The 15,180-nt window shown below is 31.4% G+C and overlaps 4 protein-coding genes across 4 annotated transcripts; 2 read left to right on the plus strand and 2 right to left on the minus strand.

The window, feature by feature from the left end:
* Positions 1–4,982: 4,982 nt before the first annotated feature.
* On the minus strand, positions 4,983–8,255 carry LOC131854903 (m7GpppN-mRNA hydrolase). The gene is made up of 4 exons (XM_059206087.1): positions 8,069–8,255; positions 7,769–7,931; positions 6,288–6,506; positions 4,983–5,862 (listed from the first exon to the last, which is right to left on the minus strand). The coding sequence occupies exons 1-4, from the start codon at positions 8,134–8,136 to the stop codon at positions 5,095–5,097; spliced, it is 1,218 nt and encodes a 405-aa protein (XP_059062070.1). The 5' UTR covers positions 8,137–8,255; the 3' UTR covers positions 4,983–5,094.
* A 124-nt stretch (positions 8,256–8,379) lies between these two features.
* On the plus strand, positions 8,380–10,163 carry LOC131854935 (syntaxin-18). Its single transcript, XM_059206121.1, has 2 exons — positions 8,380–9,286; positions 9,975–10,163. Exons 1-2 carry the CDS (start codon positions 8,510–8,512, stop codon positions 10,161–10,163), a joined length of 966 nt encoding a protein of 321 aa, XP_059062104.1. The 5' UTR covers positions 8,380–8,509.
* Positions 10,164–11,244: 1,081 nt separating this feature from the next.
* On the plus strand, positions 11,245–13,689 carry LOC131854889 (FAM172 family protein homolog CG10038). The gene is made up of 5 exons (XM_059206071.1): positions 11,245–11,543; positions 12,123–12,417; positions 12,890–13,244; positions 13,340–13,424; positions 13,509–13,689. The coding sequence occupies exons 1-5, from the start codon at positions 11,384–11,386 to the stop codon at positions 13,586–13,588; spliced, it is 975 nt and encodes a 324-aa protein (XP_059062054.1). The 5' UTR covers positions 11,245–11,383; the 3' UTR covers positions 13,589–13,689.
* LOC131854891 (RNA-binding protein NOB1) lies at positions 13,628–15,006 on the minus strand. Its single transcript, XM_059206072.1, has one exon. It carries the CDS (start codon positions 14,985–14,987, stop codon positions 13,719–13,721), a length of 1,269 nt encoding a protein of 422 aa, XP_059062055.1. The 5' UTR covers positions 14,988–15,006; the 3' UTR covers positions 13,628–13,718.
* Between the last annotated feature and the right edge of the window lie 174 nt (positions 15,007–15,180).

Below are 15,180 nucleotides of genomic sequence, written 5' to 3' on the forward strand. Positions count from 1 at the left end.
GGTACCGGTAATCACTTACCATCAAGTCTACCGCAAGCTCGTTTATATATAAATGATATAAAAAATATATAGGTATAGATTTTCATTTTATATTTAATAATATATATTTATATAGAAGTGATGGCTGAACATCTCAGACTAGACTCTTGCAGTATGAATTTTAACCGCGCTCTTTTTTCCCATTTTTATGACATTATCAGTTATATATTATCTATGTATATAATTATATTTATACACATGTGGTAAATTGGCTAAGCAGTACATATACGGTTGATTTTTTACTGCGCGATATTTACCCCATTTTAATTCTATTATTTTCGCAACATTATATTGTATATTTATATATTGTGACTAAATGGGGATATATTGACTAATTTTCTTACATAGTATCACTATATATAGTTAATATATAAGATATATATATATCTTATATATTAACTCTATATGTATACTTGAAATATGCTTTTGACAGAGCGGTTTATGCGGATTTTTTATGGATAAATTACGCAACATTTAATTTTCCTTGTAAAATAGCTTAAAAACAGTTCCTATAGGTTTACAGAATTTTGTAGAAAATACATACATATAAAATTTAGAGCTCTATATTTTTCTTATTAAATCATGAAATCAAGTGAAAATTATTTCTATACAAATACATAGGTTAGAACTGTATAATATGGTAGAGATATACACTACAGATACTCTATGTTATTTTTTTAAATATTTAATCTGATTAAAGCATAATAATAATATGAAAAAATATAACCATATAAGTCTCTTGCCAGTTCTTCTGGACTCAAGTAACTTAATATGGTAAAAATTTATGACATACATAAGAGGCCGAAACTCCTATGTAAATAAATATTCTAATTTAATTTCAATTCAAAATTCAAATTGGTTTTTAAAAAATAAATTCAGTAGAGTTCCTTGCCAGTCCTTCTCAATTGAATCTGTAACTGGACGGTAGGAAAAAAATATGAATTACAAAAAACTTGGCGTTCATAAGAGGCTATAATGTCCCACATGAAAGAATGTGTTTTTGAAATCATTTATTCTTGATTGAGAAGAACTGGCAAGAAACTCAACTGAATTTCTTTTTTTTAAAGTCAGTATATTTACATTTTAGGCTAATATAGGTGTTTATGTCTCACATTAAATGAAAGTATGGGTTTCATTTTCATTTCACGTTTTCATAAACAACTATTGCAATACACATATGTCGTTTAAGTTAAAAAAATAAATTAAAACATGTGATTGACGTATGATGTTCTGTATATATATAGAATCCTATATCTAATTATCTGCATCCATTTCTACGGGGCATAGTATTAGAGATATATATTACTATAATAATGGAATTTCGTATCCCTAATATCTCGGTGATATAGCAGTTTAGCACGCTGCTGTACTTCCGTTGGTCGCAGGTTCAATTCCTCGCACGATGCAAACATTTGTAGTCATAAGTGATTGTTTGTATATAGTAGGTGTTTTTATGTATATTATGTGTGTATTTACAAAAAATATATTTCACCATTTCTATCAGTTGTCTAGTACCCATAACACAAGTTCTGGTTAGCTTGAGACTAGATGGCGCTGAATGATTTGTCCTGAGATATTATTATTAGATTTTATTATTAATTCTCTTTATTTATTTATTGGCGACTTGTATAGAAATGTTTAAGTTAATGTAACCTATGACTTGCGAATATATCTCACTAAAGGGTTTCTAGTACAAATGATTAAATGCGAATAGCAAATATTCCGTTTAATAAATTGGCCTTTAAAAATATATGTTGCCGCTTCCGTCACTGTATGCTTTGATATTATATAAACAAGCGTAGTGTTATTTCCACTTGTTGCCTAGAGATATAGGTTCAATAAGTCAATAATTAAACTTATAGGTTATATATCAAAAAGGTAAATATTAACAACAGTTTCTAATATTGTGACTTTTATTGCTTGAAAATTTCTAGTAATATACTATGAATATACCAGCATCAGCTGCAGTGACCTTTTTATGATTCCTCTTTTATACACCCTTGATATTAGACTTTGTTTTTATTCTGTATGTTCGTGTAGTAATAGTAAGAGCTGGACTGTTTTTGTAAGCTGTAAGTCTTTATATTTATATGTTTAATAAAATTTCATTGGTTTTACGAATATGTAAATATACAGGATTATTCGGAAAGGATATGAAAGAATGCATATATTTTTTGGGATCAAAGTTTTTATATTTTTATCATACATAACATATAGATATCGACATTGATTTTTTTTAATGAAAATCGGAGGCGTGCCTTATTTTGGTTACGCCCCCTACTTCCCAATCCACTAATCATGAACGTCGGTTGTTTTTGACTGAATACCGAAGAATAGAGTTGCCGATCCTTTGTAATAAATAAAACATATTAATTTTTTTAACAGAACAGAAATAAAAAAAAAACCAATTCAGAAGTAACATCACGCAAGTTTAATTAGTTATTAATAATATGTTATAATGCTAGCGGTTTAGTACCCTTTCCGAGTTACCCTGTATATGTAATACACATTTACGAAACCAATAAATTTCAAAAAGGTGTCTAATTACTGTTTTAGTTTTAAGAAATCTATTTGTATGTATATTATTAGGTGAATGTATTGGAATTATAACGAAAATTGTACTAAAATGTTTGTAAAATATAAAGATATAAAGAATATTAAGATCATGTTGAATGTTATAATATGTAAATAGTGACGACATTGAATATAACAAGAAAACAAGGTGTTACGCTAATGGCTTTACTATATTAGGGCGCCGATATACATTCGGTTAGTCATTATGTTCCCCGATTGCTAGTAAGGTTAGTAAGGACTCTTATTAAGGAATCACTTAGTGGCCGGATAGTAACCAATGGGAAACGATTGGTAAACGGTTGACTGTATATTAGCAGTCAGTGGTCAGGCTTACGAGCTCGGTTTTATTATCCTAATATTATAATTGCATTAGTAATTTTATTATTAATTTAAATTCGTTTAATCGTTTTAGAGTAATCAAGTAAGAAACATGTTTAGACAATTGGTACATAATTTTTTTATTATTAAAAATTATATAAAATATAATAACCCCCCTGCATCTGTAGAAACAAAAAAAAAACTCCCGAAACGTATATGTTTTTTTGACGCTGCAGATGCATTTTATATTAAAACTTATATGTAACAAAATACGTGCCTAATAATAGTTCTGTAACTAAATACATTCTGTAGTTATAATGGTGAAAGATTTGACAATCACTTAAAATCTTAAATTAATAGGTTCACTACTCTAATAATAGACTGTGTAGATGACCTTCTTGTTTATTACTGACTGTTGTTGTCGTGTATGAATGTTGTATAAGTCCAGATTATCAATATTTCCTATACTGTGACATATATATGTATATAAATATACTGCTGATTAATTTATATAATAAGTACTATTATTAATAGGGTTAAACGGATTTTGACACTATTTTAATGTAAATGAAGGTATTTCAACGTCTCTGGTCGTCGTCGTCATGGTCACGGTCAGAGACGTCGCTCTGACTCGAGTCAGCCCGTGACCACGGCTTGTACAACCTAGTCGAAACGTCGAGAGAGATAAATACTTACCATAAAATTATTCGTTTTAAAACCTATTCAACTGTATTAATAATGTGTACTAAACGAGGAAGTTTAAAAGTATACTAAGTACCTATTATTTCCTTATAGTAATAAAGTAATTCAATGAAATTTAAATAGTTTTATAAGGTTGATCTCTTTTTTTTATGTGACTGGAATAGCTAATAGGTTGATTGTTATAAATCTGAAATTTTTATCAAACATTTTTATTCGATTATGAAAATTAAATCATTTGATTGAGAACGGTTCCAACGGTTTTGAGACGGTTACCACTTGCCATCTAGTGGTTTACCCTTCCAGTTACATAAAAAAAAACTTTTTTTTAACTCTTCTAATGCTGTTGGCCGTTGCTGGCCTTTACAGTTTCGCCGAACGTTAGAGGACGAGTGCAGATGGCACACCAAACCCACAGGACTTATGGAGCGGCTGAAGGCCAACTCCTGCATGACGGATATCGCCGTTTTAACTCGTACAGCGCTGTTATACCCACTATGATTTTTAGACAAATTTGTATATTTTTCTAAGGATAGTTTTAATATTAATTGTTAACTTGTATTTTCAATGTGATATTAATTTGATTATATGTTTGTGTGTAACATCTCAATAAAGTATTTAAATATTTTATATTTGCAGTATTTAGCTCACTGTAGTGACCCTATAAAATATAAATAAAGAATAATATATAATATTAACTTTCATCTGCCGGATTTTCTGCAACGTCGATTAAATTCTATATAATGGAGATTACTCTGAGCAATATTACACGTCGTCTTTGGGCGTAAGTCAGGGCAGTAATTTAGGTTGTTGTAGGTTATTAGTAATGTGGAATGACGATTCCATTGCTAGCAATGTACCATAGGTTGACCTCTTAGCAGTTCCCACAGGAGACTACCGTGATAAAGATCTTGTGAATTTTGTCTCAATAGGTTAACTGACCTGACCATAATCATCTATCATCCTCTACTGAGGCCCCGCCTACGTAAACCGTTAGCACAGACGAGTGCACAATTCCTTTATGATACATTAAAAAAAAAAGACTGGTCGCCACTTAAAATAAGGCGAGACATAAGCTTGTCTGTTATTCCAATTACATAATAGTTATTACATAGTAATTGTTAGTATGGATGGATGGAAGTTTGTTACTGTTTGTTGCAAAAACTAGTGATTTTGAAACGGATTTTGATTATATTTTACAATAATATAGCTTATACATCAGAATAAAACATAGGCTGTAATTTAAAACATGTGTAAATTGGGTGAAATATAAATGCCTAGTAAATGTGACGCAGAGGATGTGGCGCGGGTCAGCTGGATCAATTCACCTAAAGAATATAAAAACAAAAGAGTCTGTTGTAATTTTTAATTACATGTATCAGTAATTAAAGCCAATTTTGTCAAAGACAAGTAGAGAATAAGAAATGCTTCACATCTGAGACCAATTCTAATCGGTCACAGCTTTCAAGTCAGGCATTCTAGTATTGCGCGCCGGTCGAACTTGAAATTGGCCCACGACGGCGCAACGAAATTGAAAAACGAATGATCTTCCTGCACCTCGTTCGGACTACTGTCTTTTTGGACAGGCGAGAAGTTATTTGTATGAGTATTCTGTGGCGTGAAGAGTTGCCTCTTCGTTATCTTACGTTCTTTCCTATTGCTATTTACGTATACATTATTGTTCTTTGTTCCGTTTCCATGATTGGGAGTCATCCCAATCATGGGAACAGCGTTTCCATGAGTATTACCATTACCGTGGCTGTTATTATGGCCATTATTGTACTTGAAATTGTTAACAGTATTCTGTTGATATTCCTTGATCTCATTCTCTAGTCCTTGGGAGATAGATTTTGTTTTCGGCTTGCTAGTTGAAGCCTCTATATCACCCATAGACTTATGTCTAGTACGTTTAGTGCTATTATTATAGACTTTCGTGGTCCGTTCATGTACCCATCGCCTTATTCGTTTCATGAACGGTATCACCATGAAGAATGCATTGGGGCTTACGCCCATCTTCACTTTGGGTGTATTATCTTTTTTGTTAGTCGGCAAATCAGCCAATGCGAACCACTCGCACGCTTTTATTTCATTCCTGGTACGAGGTTGGAACTTCGTGTCCCGTGATATGTGAGGAATTATGTATAAGCGAGCGATTTGATCATGGATAGTGGCTTCTACATAGTCATTTTTGCTTATAAGCTTTGATATATCAAAGCCCGTTTCTTCCAATACCTGTAAGAAGTGTTGCCATACTTTAGAATTAGTCTTAATTTATCATTACTGACCGTATATATACTTTGTTTTGTGGAAACTAGTTATCAATACTTAAAGGAAGGAGAATGTACTACATGTTAAATATAACAAAATTTATTTAACACACATATTTTTTAGTTATTCTCGAAATTTATTCTTCACTCTGTTTGCTTTTAAACAAAACAAAAAACGATCATTAACATCTAAAGTGGATTCTCTAAAATTCCACATTATTAATGATAACTCAAAAATTACTGGCCATAGAATGAAAAAAAAAATCATCAAAAATTATTCTCCAAAAAAAAGTTCTAAAAAAACACACAAAAAAAACTGTTAAATTTAGAACCTCCTTTATTTAAAAAAAAGAGAACAGGTAAAGACAAATAAATTAAAGTAGTACTAACTTCTCTAGCGGCACATTTCCATGGCTCCTCATCCTCATTGACCTTTCCCTTTGGAAAGCCCCAAGATGCCTTTGTCCAATATGACTGCACTAACAAGACATGGGTCAAGTCAGTGTCCAATAGTATGGCACCATATGTTGGTACAGTTAGCTTGTACTCCCTCCAGTTATCCAGCACCGCATCCAAGCTACTTACATGCTCTCTCAACTGTGGAACATGCTGAACAAAAAAAAAATGCATTAACATGTTGACTGTCAGGCCAAAATGACGATCGAATTTAATCACAATAACTTAGGAGCAGTAGAATAACTACTCTCCTAAGTTATCTTACAAAGCATATTAAAATGTATTCTTTTAAAAGTTGCAAAAACAATTGTATTTCTAGAATATGTATTATTAAAATATTTATAATTATATTATTTGCTGACCTCGGTGGTCTGGCAGTCTAGCACAGCACTTTACGTCCGATGGTTGCGGGTTCGACTCCTCGCATGGCACAAATATTTGTATTCATGAGTATGATTGTTTGTATTGGTCTGGGTATTTTCTATGTGTAATATGTATGTATTTACGAAAAAAAATATCTATGTATTTGTATCAGTTGTCTAGTACCAATAATACAAGCTTTAGCTAGCTTAACTTGGGTCTAGATGGCGCTGTGTGTTCTGAGATTATTATTATTATTGTTAGTTTTTTTAGTCTGTTTTTTAATCCCAGAGACAAATTTGACATTTGCGATGTTGATAAGTTTTTCCATTTTAATTACTATTTTTATAGGTTATTAAAGTTTAGGTATTAATAAATATATGGTTTTTGTATCAAATATATTTTTTTTATTTATCACTAAAATAAAGACTTGACTAAATCTTTTTATAAAAAAGATGACCTTTTTATAGTTTTCTATATCATAAAACAAACACCTATTTGAAATTTTGAAAGAAAAAAATTTTGGTTTGTAGTTTAATACGGTAAAAATTACTATTTGTATGGAAACAACAAAAATTTATTTTTATGCTGTAGACGACGACAATAATGGAAACACTAATATACATATGCAAATTTTAAAATTATGCTGTGGAAACATCATTTAAAGCTTAAAAAGTAATATGTTAAAATAAAGTTTCAGATTAAACAAATCTTTATTGCAGGTTGATTTCGACACAGTTTCCCTTGGAAACCATCATGATGAATTCCTGGTGAATTTGTCATGATGGGCTAATTGATCTGACCTCATGTTCATCTTATCACCCACTGTTGCCCTCCAGCGTAAACTGTAAGCGCAGGCAGGTGCACCATTCCATTATCAGCAATAAAAACTATGAAAGATTCATGTAACTTGCAAAATGCTTGCTTGATACTGAAATCATAAACTGCCCCATTTTGATCAGATAATATCTGATGGAGCAGTTAAGATTCTCTGGAACCTAAATAACCATTTATTTTAAAATTCAATTATACTCTTACAATAGTAGCAATAATACCTGAAATATATGTGCTGCAAATTCTCTAATTCCACATGGATTCAGTCTATTTGATTCGTCTGTACAATAATAATCCAAATAGAACCAGTGAGCCAGCTCAATTTGAAAGCATATTCTAACCAAGTTCCCACGATCTTCCGGTGGCAAATTTATTATGAAACGACTGTAAATATAAAATATGGTGGTTAAATGTTATATTTTATGTGTAAATTGGTTGTTATTGTTGAAGCACTGAGAGTTGAATTTAAAAACAAATATTAAATTCTTATTAGTTAGCAAAACAAAGGTGACTTTTCCTACCTGCATAGATCGTCCAATATGTCTATAGGGATAGAATGTCTTGACCGATTCCCAGATGCAGATGCCATGCTTATTTACACAGACAGATTATTTAAATAATTACAAATATATTGTTATAATATAATAATGTATTTGTAATTAAAATAATAATAAATAAGAATGAGAATCAAAATTAATGTCAAAATGACAAACTGATGAAGGTCTGACTAACTGACAATTCTGCTGAGTATTCTAACCGTCAGTTGGGCTATCAAACTTTAAGAAAAGTTAAAAAAAGTAAACGTCAACTGAATACTGTCATGCTGTATTGATCGATTCTGTAATTTAGACTATTATGTTCCTTGGAATTTACCTATTTATATTTTAATAATTAATTATAATTATTTTTTACTATTATTACAATTGGTGTTAACTATATTTACAGCCTTATAGTTAGTAATAATGGATATTACACCATTATTTAGAGCTTGCATAAAAACAGTCAAAACACGCAACAAGGCATTTGGTATTCAAAGTCCTGTAAACGAAGATAAACAGCGCCTATTCAGAATTAAGCCAAAGACTGTTTTTACACTTACCGCTAAGGATATTACGTCCCAAATAACTAGATTACGCGACTTTTTGCTAGAACACAGGGAAAGGTATTTGAGTTTTTTTAACAATGTTAACGGGAACGAAATGTCCGAAGCCGATAGGGATCAAATTGATACTGGAGCGCAGAGGATCATCAACACCTGTTCACACTTGTTGAAAGAATTTAGGAATGATAATCGCAAGTTGTCTGTCTCGCAGCAGACCAGGGAACATATGGATGCAGTTATTAATTTAATAGATATGTACTTAAAAGCTGTTTGTAAAATCCACAGTGAATTAAAAGCACTGAGGGTCAAACGTGCGCTTGATATTCGCAAGTTGTCCCGTCTGGAGCTTCCACAGACTAAATCAAATATTCCAAATCCTTTTTCAATTAATAAAGGGCAAGAGAAAGAGGCAGAAACAGTGGAAGAACCGGATAGTGCGAAAAGGAAATTGAATTTGTCCGAGAATGAAACAGCTGTAATTGCTGATGAGGAAGAGTTGAGTACAGAAGAGTTGCAGATGTTTGAATCTGAAAATGTTCAGTTGCTAAATGAATTGAACAGCATGACAGAGGAAGTTAAACAGATTGAAAGTAAAGTACTCCACATAGCCGAGTTGCAGGAGATATTTACGGAAAAGGTAAATCATTAATTACTGCCTATTTAAATACTTAGAGTCTAAAAATCAGTATGTTATATATATTAGTCCCCACAGCTAATATTGAAAATTTTTCTTCATGTAGGACATGTTAAATAATGTAAATGTAAAATATAATGTTGGCGGCATTATTTAAATAAAAAGGTGTGCACTCTGAACTGCAGACTTGCATTGTCATTTAACAACCATCCAATTATAGTATACTTGCTGATTGCGGATGAACAAGGAACAAATAAAATAAAAAAAGAAATGTAGAACATGTTAGCCTCTTATCAAAGTAAAGTTTATATTTTTTCCCCTATCTCTAAACAGTTATCAGATGTATTTAGATTTATGTGAAGTAATATTGTACAAAAGATAAAAGTAAAGCATTTTGCCTTTGAGTTACTTGTCTGAAGTTACTGTGTACCAATTTTCACAGTATATAGAAATAAATAATAAGAGTAATGTAGCTCTATTGTGCACATAAATCTGTTAATTACACATTTAAGATATTTTTTAGTTTCAATATAAATGAGTATACTTTAATATTGTTTTTTTTGTGTTGCAAGTCTTTTTTTTATCTTAGTTATTTTGAGTATATTGATTACAAACTAGAAAAAGTCATATATCTTTTTATAATATTAGTATTTAGTATAGATAAATAACAGATACTATTATCATTTTACAGGTATTGCAACAAGAGCAGGATATTGACAGGATATCAACAACAGTTGTAGGTGCTACAGAGAATGTAAAAGATGCAAATGAACAAATCAAACAGGCTATCCAGAGAAATGCCGGTTTGAGAGTCTACATATTGTTCTTTTTGCTAGTTATGTCATTTACTCTACTATTCTTGGATTGGTATAATGATTAAATAAATAAATTATAATATCTGTATTTTATTTATAGACAGACAACTTCAAGTATATCACTTAAGATAGAGTAAAGCCTTACAAGGAATAATTCTACCCTATTTCTACAATATTATTCATTAATGATCTGCTTGATTGTAGCGTCATGTTATATAGCCTTCCTTAATTTACAGGCTATACAACAAGGAGTGTCTGAAATTAGCTTGTTCAACCATACACACTCTACAATTTTATAATATCAACATAGATCATTGTTACTGAATTTTAAGCTCTTTGTACATCGCAAAGAGTAGAAAATCTATTAACAATAATGGCTTTGTATTTAATTGTGGTAGTTAGCGACACTAGACTATGGACCTCTTATCATCCACTCATCATATCTATAAATTAGATAGAATATGTTTTAAAGTTTGAATGACTTTAAGTTCGTCCTGAATGCTCATCTGGCCGTCACAAGAAAACTACATTTACATTTTTCAGTCAGTTTCCGGTGATCGAAACGCCGATAAACCAGATCATTCCAAGAAACTGATAGATTCACCACTGTCACATTTAACTCAAAAATCTAATTAAAATATAACTATCGAAAACTGTGTCAAGCGTCTTGCATGCATAATCTGCACCACTACGTCTAAATGCTTCTGATTACTCCATCAGTAATGATAGTCGTGAAGGTATTTTATTACGGATGCCCATTTCTGAACGAATCCAATTTCTGTTTTACTTCAATTCATTAAGCATACATCATTTGATTAATTTTCAATACTCTATTATTATTCTTTTATACTATGCCTGAACTTACGAATACTAAAATAAGAACGTAAAGAAACCCATGAGTCGAGAAAGGAAACATCTAACTTGAATATATAGCTAAAATTTTAATCATTAATAGGGTGTTTATAATTTAACACTCTTGTAATTACACAGTCAATAATATATTTAAAAATGTCTGACTTATATTTAGAATATTAATCATAATGTATAATTTAAATTATTAGTATATTTATGTACTTATCTAAGTGTAATTTCTGAACTCTAACTTCAGTCAAAACGTCAAAGTTCAACATCAGTTCAGTCAAGTTGACTGAAGTTATTTGTTTACAATATCTATTCATAGCCACAACAATTTACCTTTTCAATTATTTATATAACTTATTCGGTGGAAAACGAAGAGAATTTAAGCCGTATGTAGAGTTCTTTGATCGTTTCCAGTTATAAGTAGATGACGTTAAAATATACAAATAAACTCGGTCTCATAAGGCACTGGGTGGCGCCGATTAAACGAGTACCGGCTAATTCTACTTCAAAGGCGTTTTCTGTATATACCAAGGCGATGGAATCAATAAAAACGATGAAAGATTTAGGATACGGATTCAATGTTGGTTTGTACAATTATAATAATTTGTAAATCGTAATAATGCAGGAAGTCCATAATTGTATTAGTTCTTATATTGTGCAGCCCGCCTTGTACTTTGTCACCATTTCTAGTTATTAATAATCTTCCTACACTAAGCCCTTCCAATTCTAGTATATTGTAATTATCAGTCATATGCCTATATCAATAATAATAATATTTATTTATTTTTCTCACAAAATACTGTTACTTGACTGACTTCTAATCTTTTTCTAATAAATTTATTTTATTTTATACAAATTACTTGTAATCTCTTGTAGTAACTACCTTGGTGTAGCGGCATAGGACTTTTCTTCCGATGGTAGCGGTTCGATTCCTCGAAGGGTACAAGCATTTGTATTCATGAGTATGATTGTTTGTATTAGTCTGGGTCTATGTATATTATGTACGTAATTACAAAAAAAAAGTCTAAGTCTTTATATCAGTTGTCTAGTACCCATAATACGAGCTTTGCTCACTGTGGGACTATTTGGTGTTGTGTAAATTGTACTACTTGTGTGGTTTATTTATTTATAATCTATTTGTTTAAAAAAATATATCCATGCAGATGGCCAGCTTAGAAAATTGGATGATAATGGCCAGCCAGGTGATGAACCGTTTCAATTCAATGTCAGTGATCAGCATCAGGAGTGTCAGGCGCATTATGAGAAGCTTGGTGATGCAATAACGGACTATGTGTACCATATCTTGGAAACACGGGAAAGTTTAATCAGGTTGCCTGTACCAGAAGGATCCACTGATGGAACATTTATATTTGTTACCAAAGACTATGACAAGACAGATACTTTATTGATTCTCATCAATGGGTCAGGGGTCGTGAAAGCTGGACAATGGGCTAGATCGTAAGTATTGTTACTTAGATGCTAGATGTAATTGAAAGTTATCTATAATCTATGAGTGACTTGACATTCAATAACTGGATGAGAAGGACTAATGATCATGCCCAGTGGCATGACTTGGGAGAGGTGTATGTCTAGCAGTGGGCTGAATAGAATGTAATAGAAAATCCATAACAATTTTTTTTTTCTGATGATGAACACAAATTTAATTTAATTTATTTGATTATTCAACAGCTTATAGAATATAAACACATTATTTAGTATTAGATGATTAGTAAAGCCTATCATACATAGATACCATAAAAATTTATTAAATTTTTAATTAAATAACAAAAATAAGCAGTTTGTTTTTGTTATTAAATTTATATAACAATAAGTGGGTAACAAGTCATTAAAATAAATAAAAAAATGTTATGTTTTTTTATATTGTTGAGAACAACAATGAAGATATTATTCATCTGATTATTTTTTTCAGACTAATCATCAATGAAAGTTTAGATATGGGTACACAAATACCTTATATTAGGAAAGCTATATCTAAAGGTTATGGTGTTTTGATCTTAAACACAAATGACAACTACTTGCCAAATGGGAAGAAGATTCAGCACAGTGGCACAGCAGAGGAGCATGCTCACTACGTATGGGACACTTATGTGAAAAAAGCAAAAGCATCGTCCATTGTGATTGTGGCCCACAGTTACGGAGGAGTTGTGACTCTCACATTAGCAGACCAATTGAAAGATGCATTCAATGATCAAGTAAAGGCTATTGCATTTACAGACTCTGTTCATGCATTTTCTAATATCAAAATGTCAAAGCATTTTAAAGAGGTAAAGTATTAAATTCATTGTGTATATTCTAGTAGACCATGACCTTTTTAAATATATACATTAAATTTATTACAAATATAATGTTATTGCTTTAGATTTCAAGAAATTGGATATCTTCTGCTGCAGTACTAGATACACCAATGAATACACCAGATTTTGATTGTGCCAGGGTATCAGCAGGTATATTTATACTATATATATATATAATACACATAGATATTTTGTTAAACTGTGCCATTATTTTTGTTGTATTGTTTATTTCAGGTCATCCAAAACATGAAATGACATCTTATGCATGTATCGACTCTGTATTTAAGTTCTTTGAAGAAAAACTTAGCAAGTGACTATATCTCACATTAGTTATGATGCCTTATTAAATCAAACAAACTAATGAAATATATTTGTTTTATTAAATAGACTTTTATTTATCACTTATATAGTATAGGCAGATAGAAACTCTTTTTATATCTGCTTTTATTTCTTTCCTTTTGAATAATTTTTCATCCAATATTTCAGATCCTGTTTATTAGCTCTCACTCCTAATACTGCTGATTTGGAGTTGACATCTTTCATAACGAATGGTGAGAAACCTGCTGTGTAGTCAGGGTCCAATGCATTTGTTTTATTCCGTGCCATTTTGGTTGCAAACCTCTTGTGAATGTGTTGATCCTCAGTCAATATTGGATACTGGAAATGCTGGCCACCCTTTGGTGTAGGTAAACTGAACTTTTTACCTCTAGCTGACAATGGTTTCCTTCCATTTATGTGAATGTGTTGGTTACCATGCTCATCAATACTAACTCCAACTTTCCTCAGTGTGGCGTGGCCACACTTTGGGCAAAATAGTTTTGTCATCACACTAGTAGTTTTAAAGCAAGTTGTGCAGCGAAATATAAATGTTCGTAGTTGTCTGATGACCCTCCCATCTATTGCAGTAACATTGAGGCCAATTTGTTTAAGAACATTTTGCATAGCAAAATCTGAAGTTATACAAGCCACTTCAACAGTTTTATCATCGAATTCACCCATATCCATCTCTCTTTTTTTCTCAGCTAAGTTACCTGGTGTTATCCATTCTCCTCCATCACTATCGGAGGATTCATCATCACTCTCTGTTTCCTCTTCATCATTGTCTGAAACTTTTGCCATAATTTCATTCACATCTTCATCAGCCAAATGTATATTTTTTAAATTTTCTATTTCTTCAGTCAATATATCAGAATCATTTTCTATTTCAAGCTGTATTTTTTTAGTATCATCTCTTTCTACAGTAATATTGGTATTTTTACATACTTCTACTGGTTCTTGTGTGTTGTTATCACTTTCAAGTTCTGTGTTGGTTTCTTTTTCATTAATTTTATTTTCAGGATGTAGATTAAACCCTTCAATTCCAGTTACCTTAACAGTTTTTTGCATTTTAGGTTCAGTTGCCAAGTGTTCTATGCCCACGTTTTCCTTTTCCATTTGGTATGCCAGTGCCATTACCTTGATATCTGTTGCTGATAAACTCGTATAGTCTCCAGTTTTCTTCGCAAAGTCCGTAATGATTTTGATGTTCTCAGTGAATACATCTTTGATCTTCAGGTCGTAAGGAAGCACAACTAATTTCCTGCGTTGCCTATCGCTGGTTACCTCATCAATTACCTCTTGTAAGGTGTAAACATTCTCAGCTAAATCTTGTAGGTTAGCTGCTTTTATGAATGCCGTTGTGTCCACAACTAAATGTTTTATTTTCTTCGACATGTTATTTGTTATTGTATATACTATGTAAAATAACTATAGTTTTTATTTATTTTTATAAATTCATACTCAAACACGTGAAGATGAATTACAGGTAGATCAGAAAGACTTCCACTTGCACAGATTAGATCCTCAAAATGTGAATCAAGTCGCACACGATGAAAGATCATTCAGTCAATCATAATCAGTAAACACT

This window comes from Achroia grisella, unplaced genomic scaffold (genome assembly GCF_030625045.1).
Source record: "Achroia grisella isolate CSIRO2021 unplaced genomic scaffold, CSIRO_AGI_Agris_v1 utg1248, whole genome shotgun sequence".
NCBI lineage: Eukaryota > Metazoa > Arthropoda > Insecta > Lepidoptera > Pyralidae > Achroia > Achroia grisella.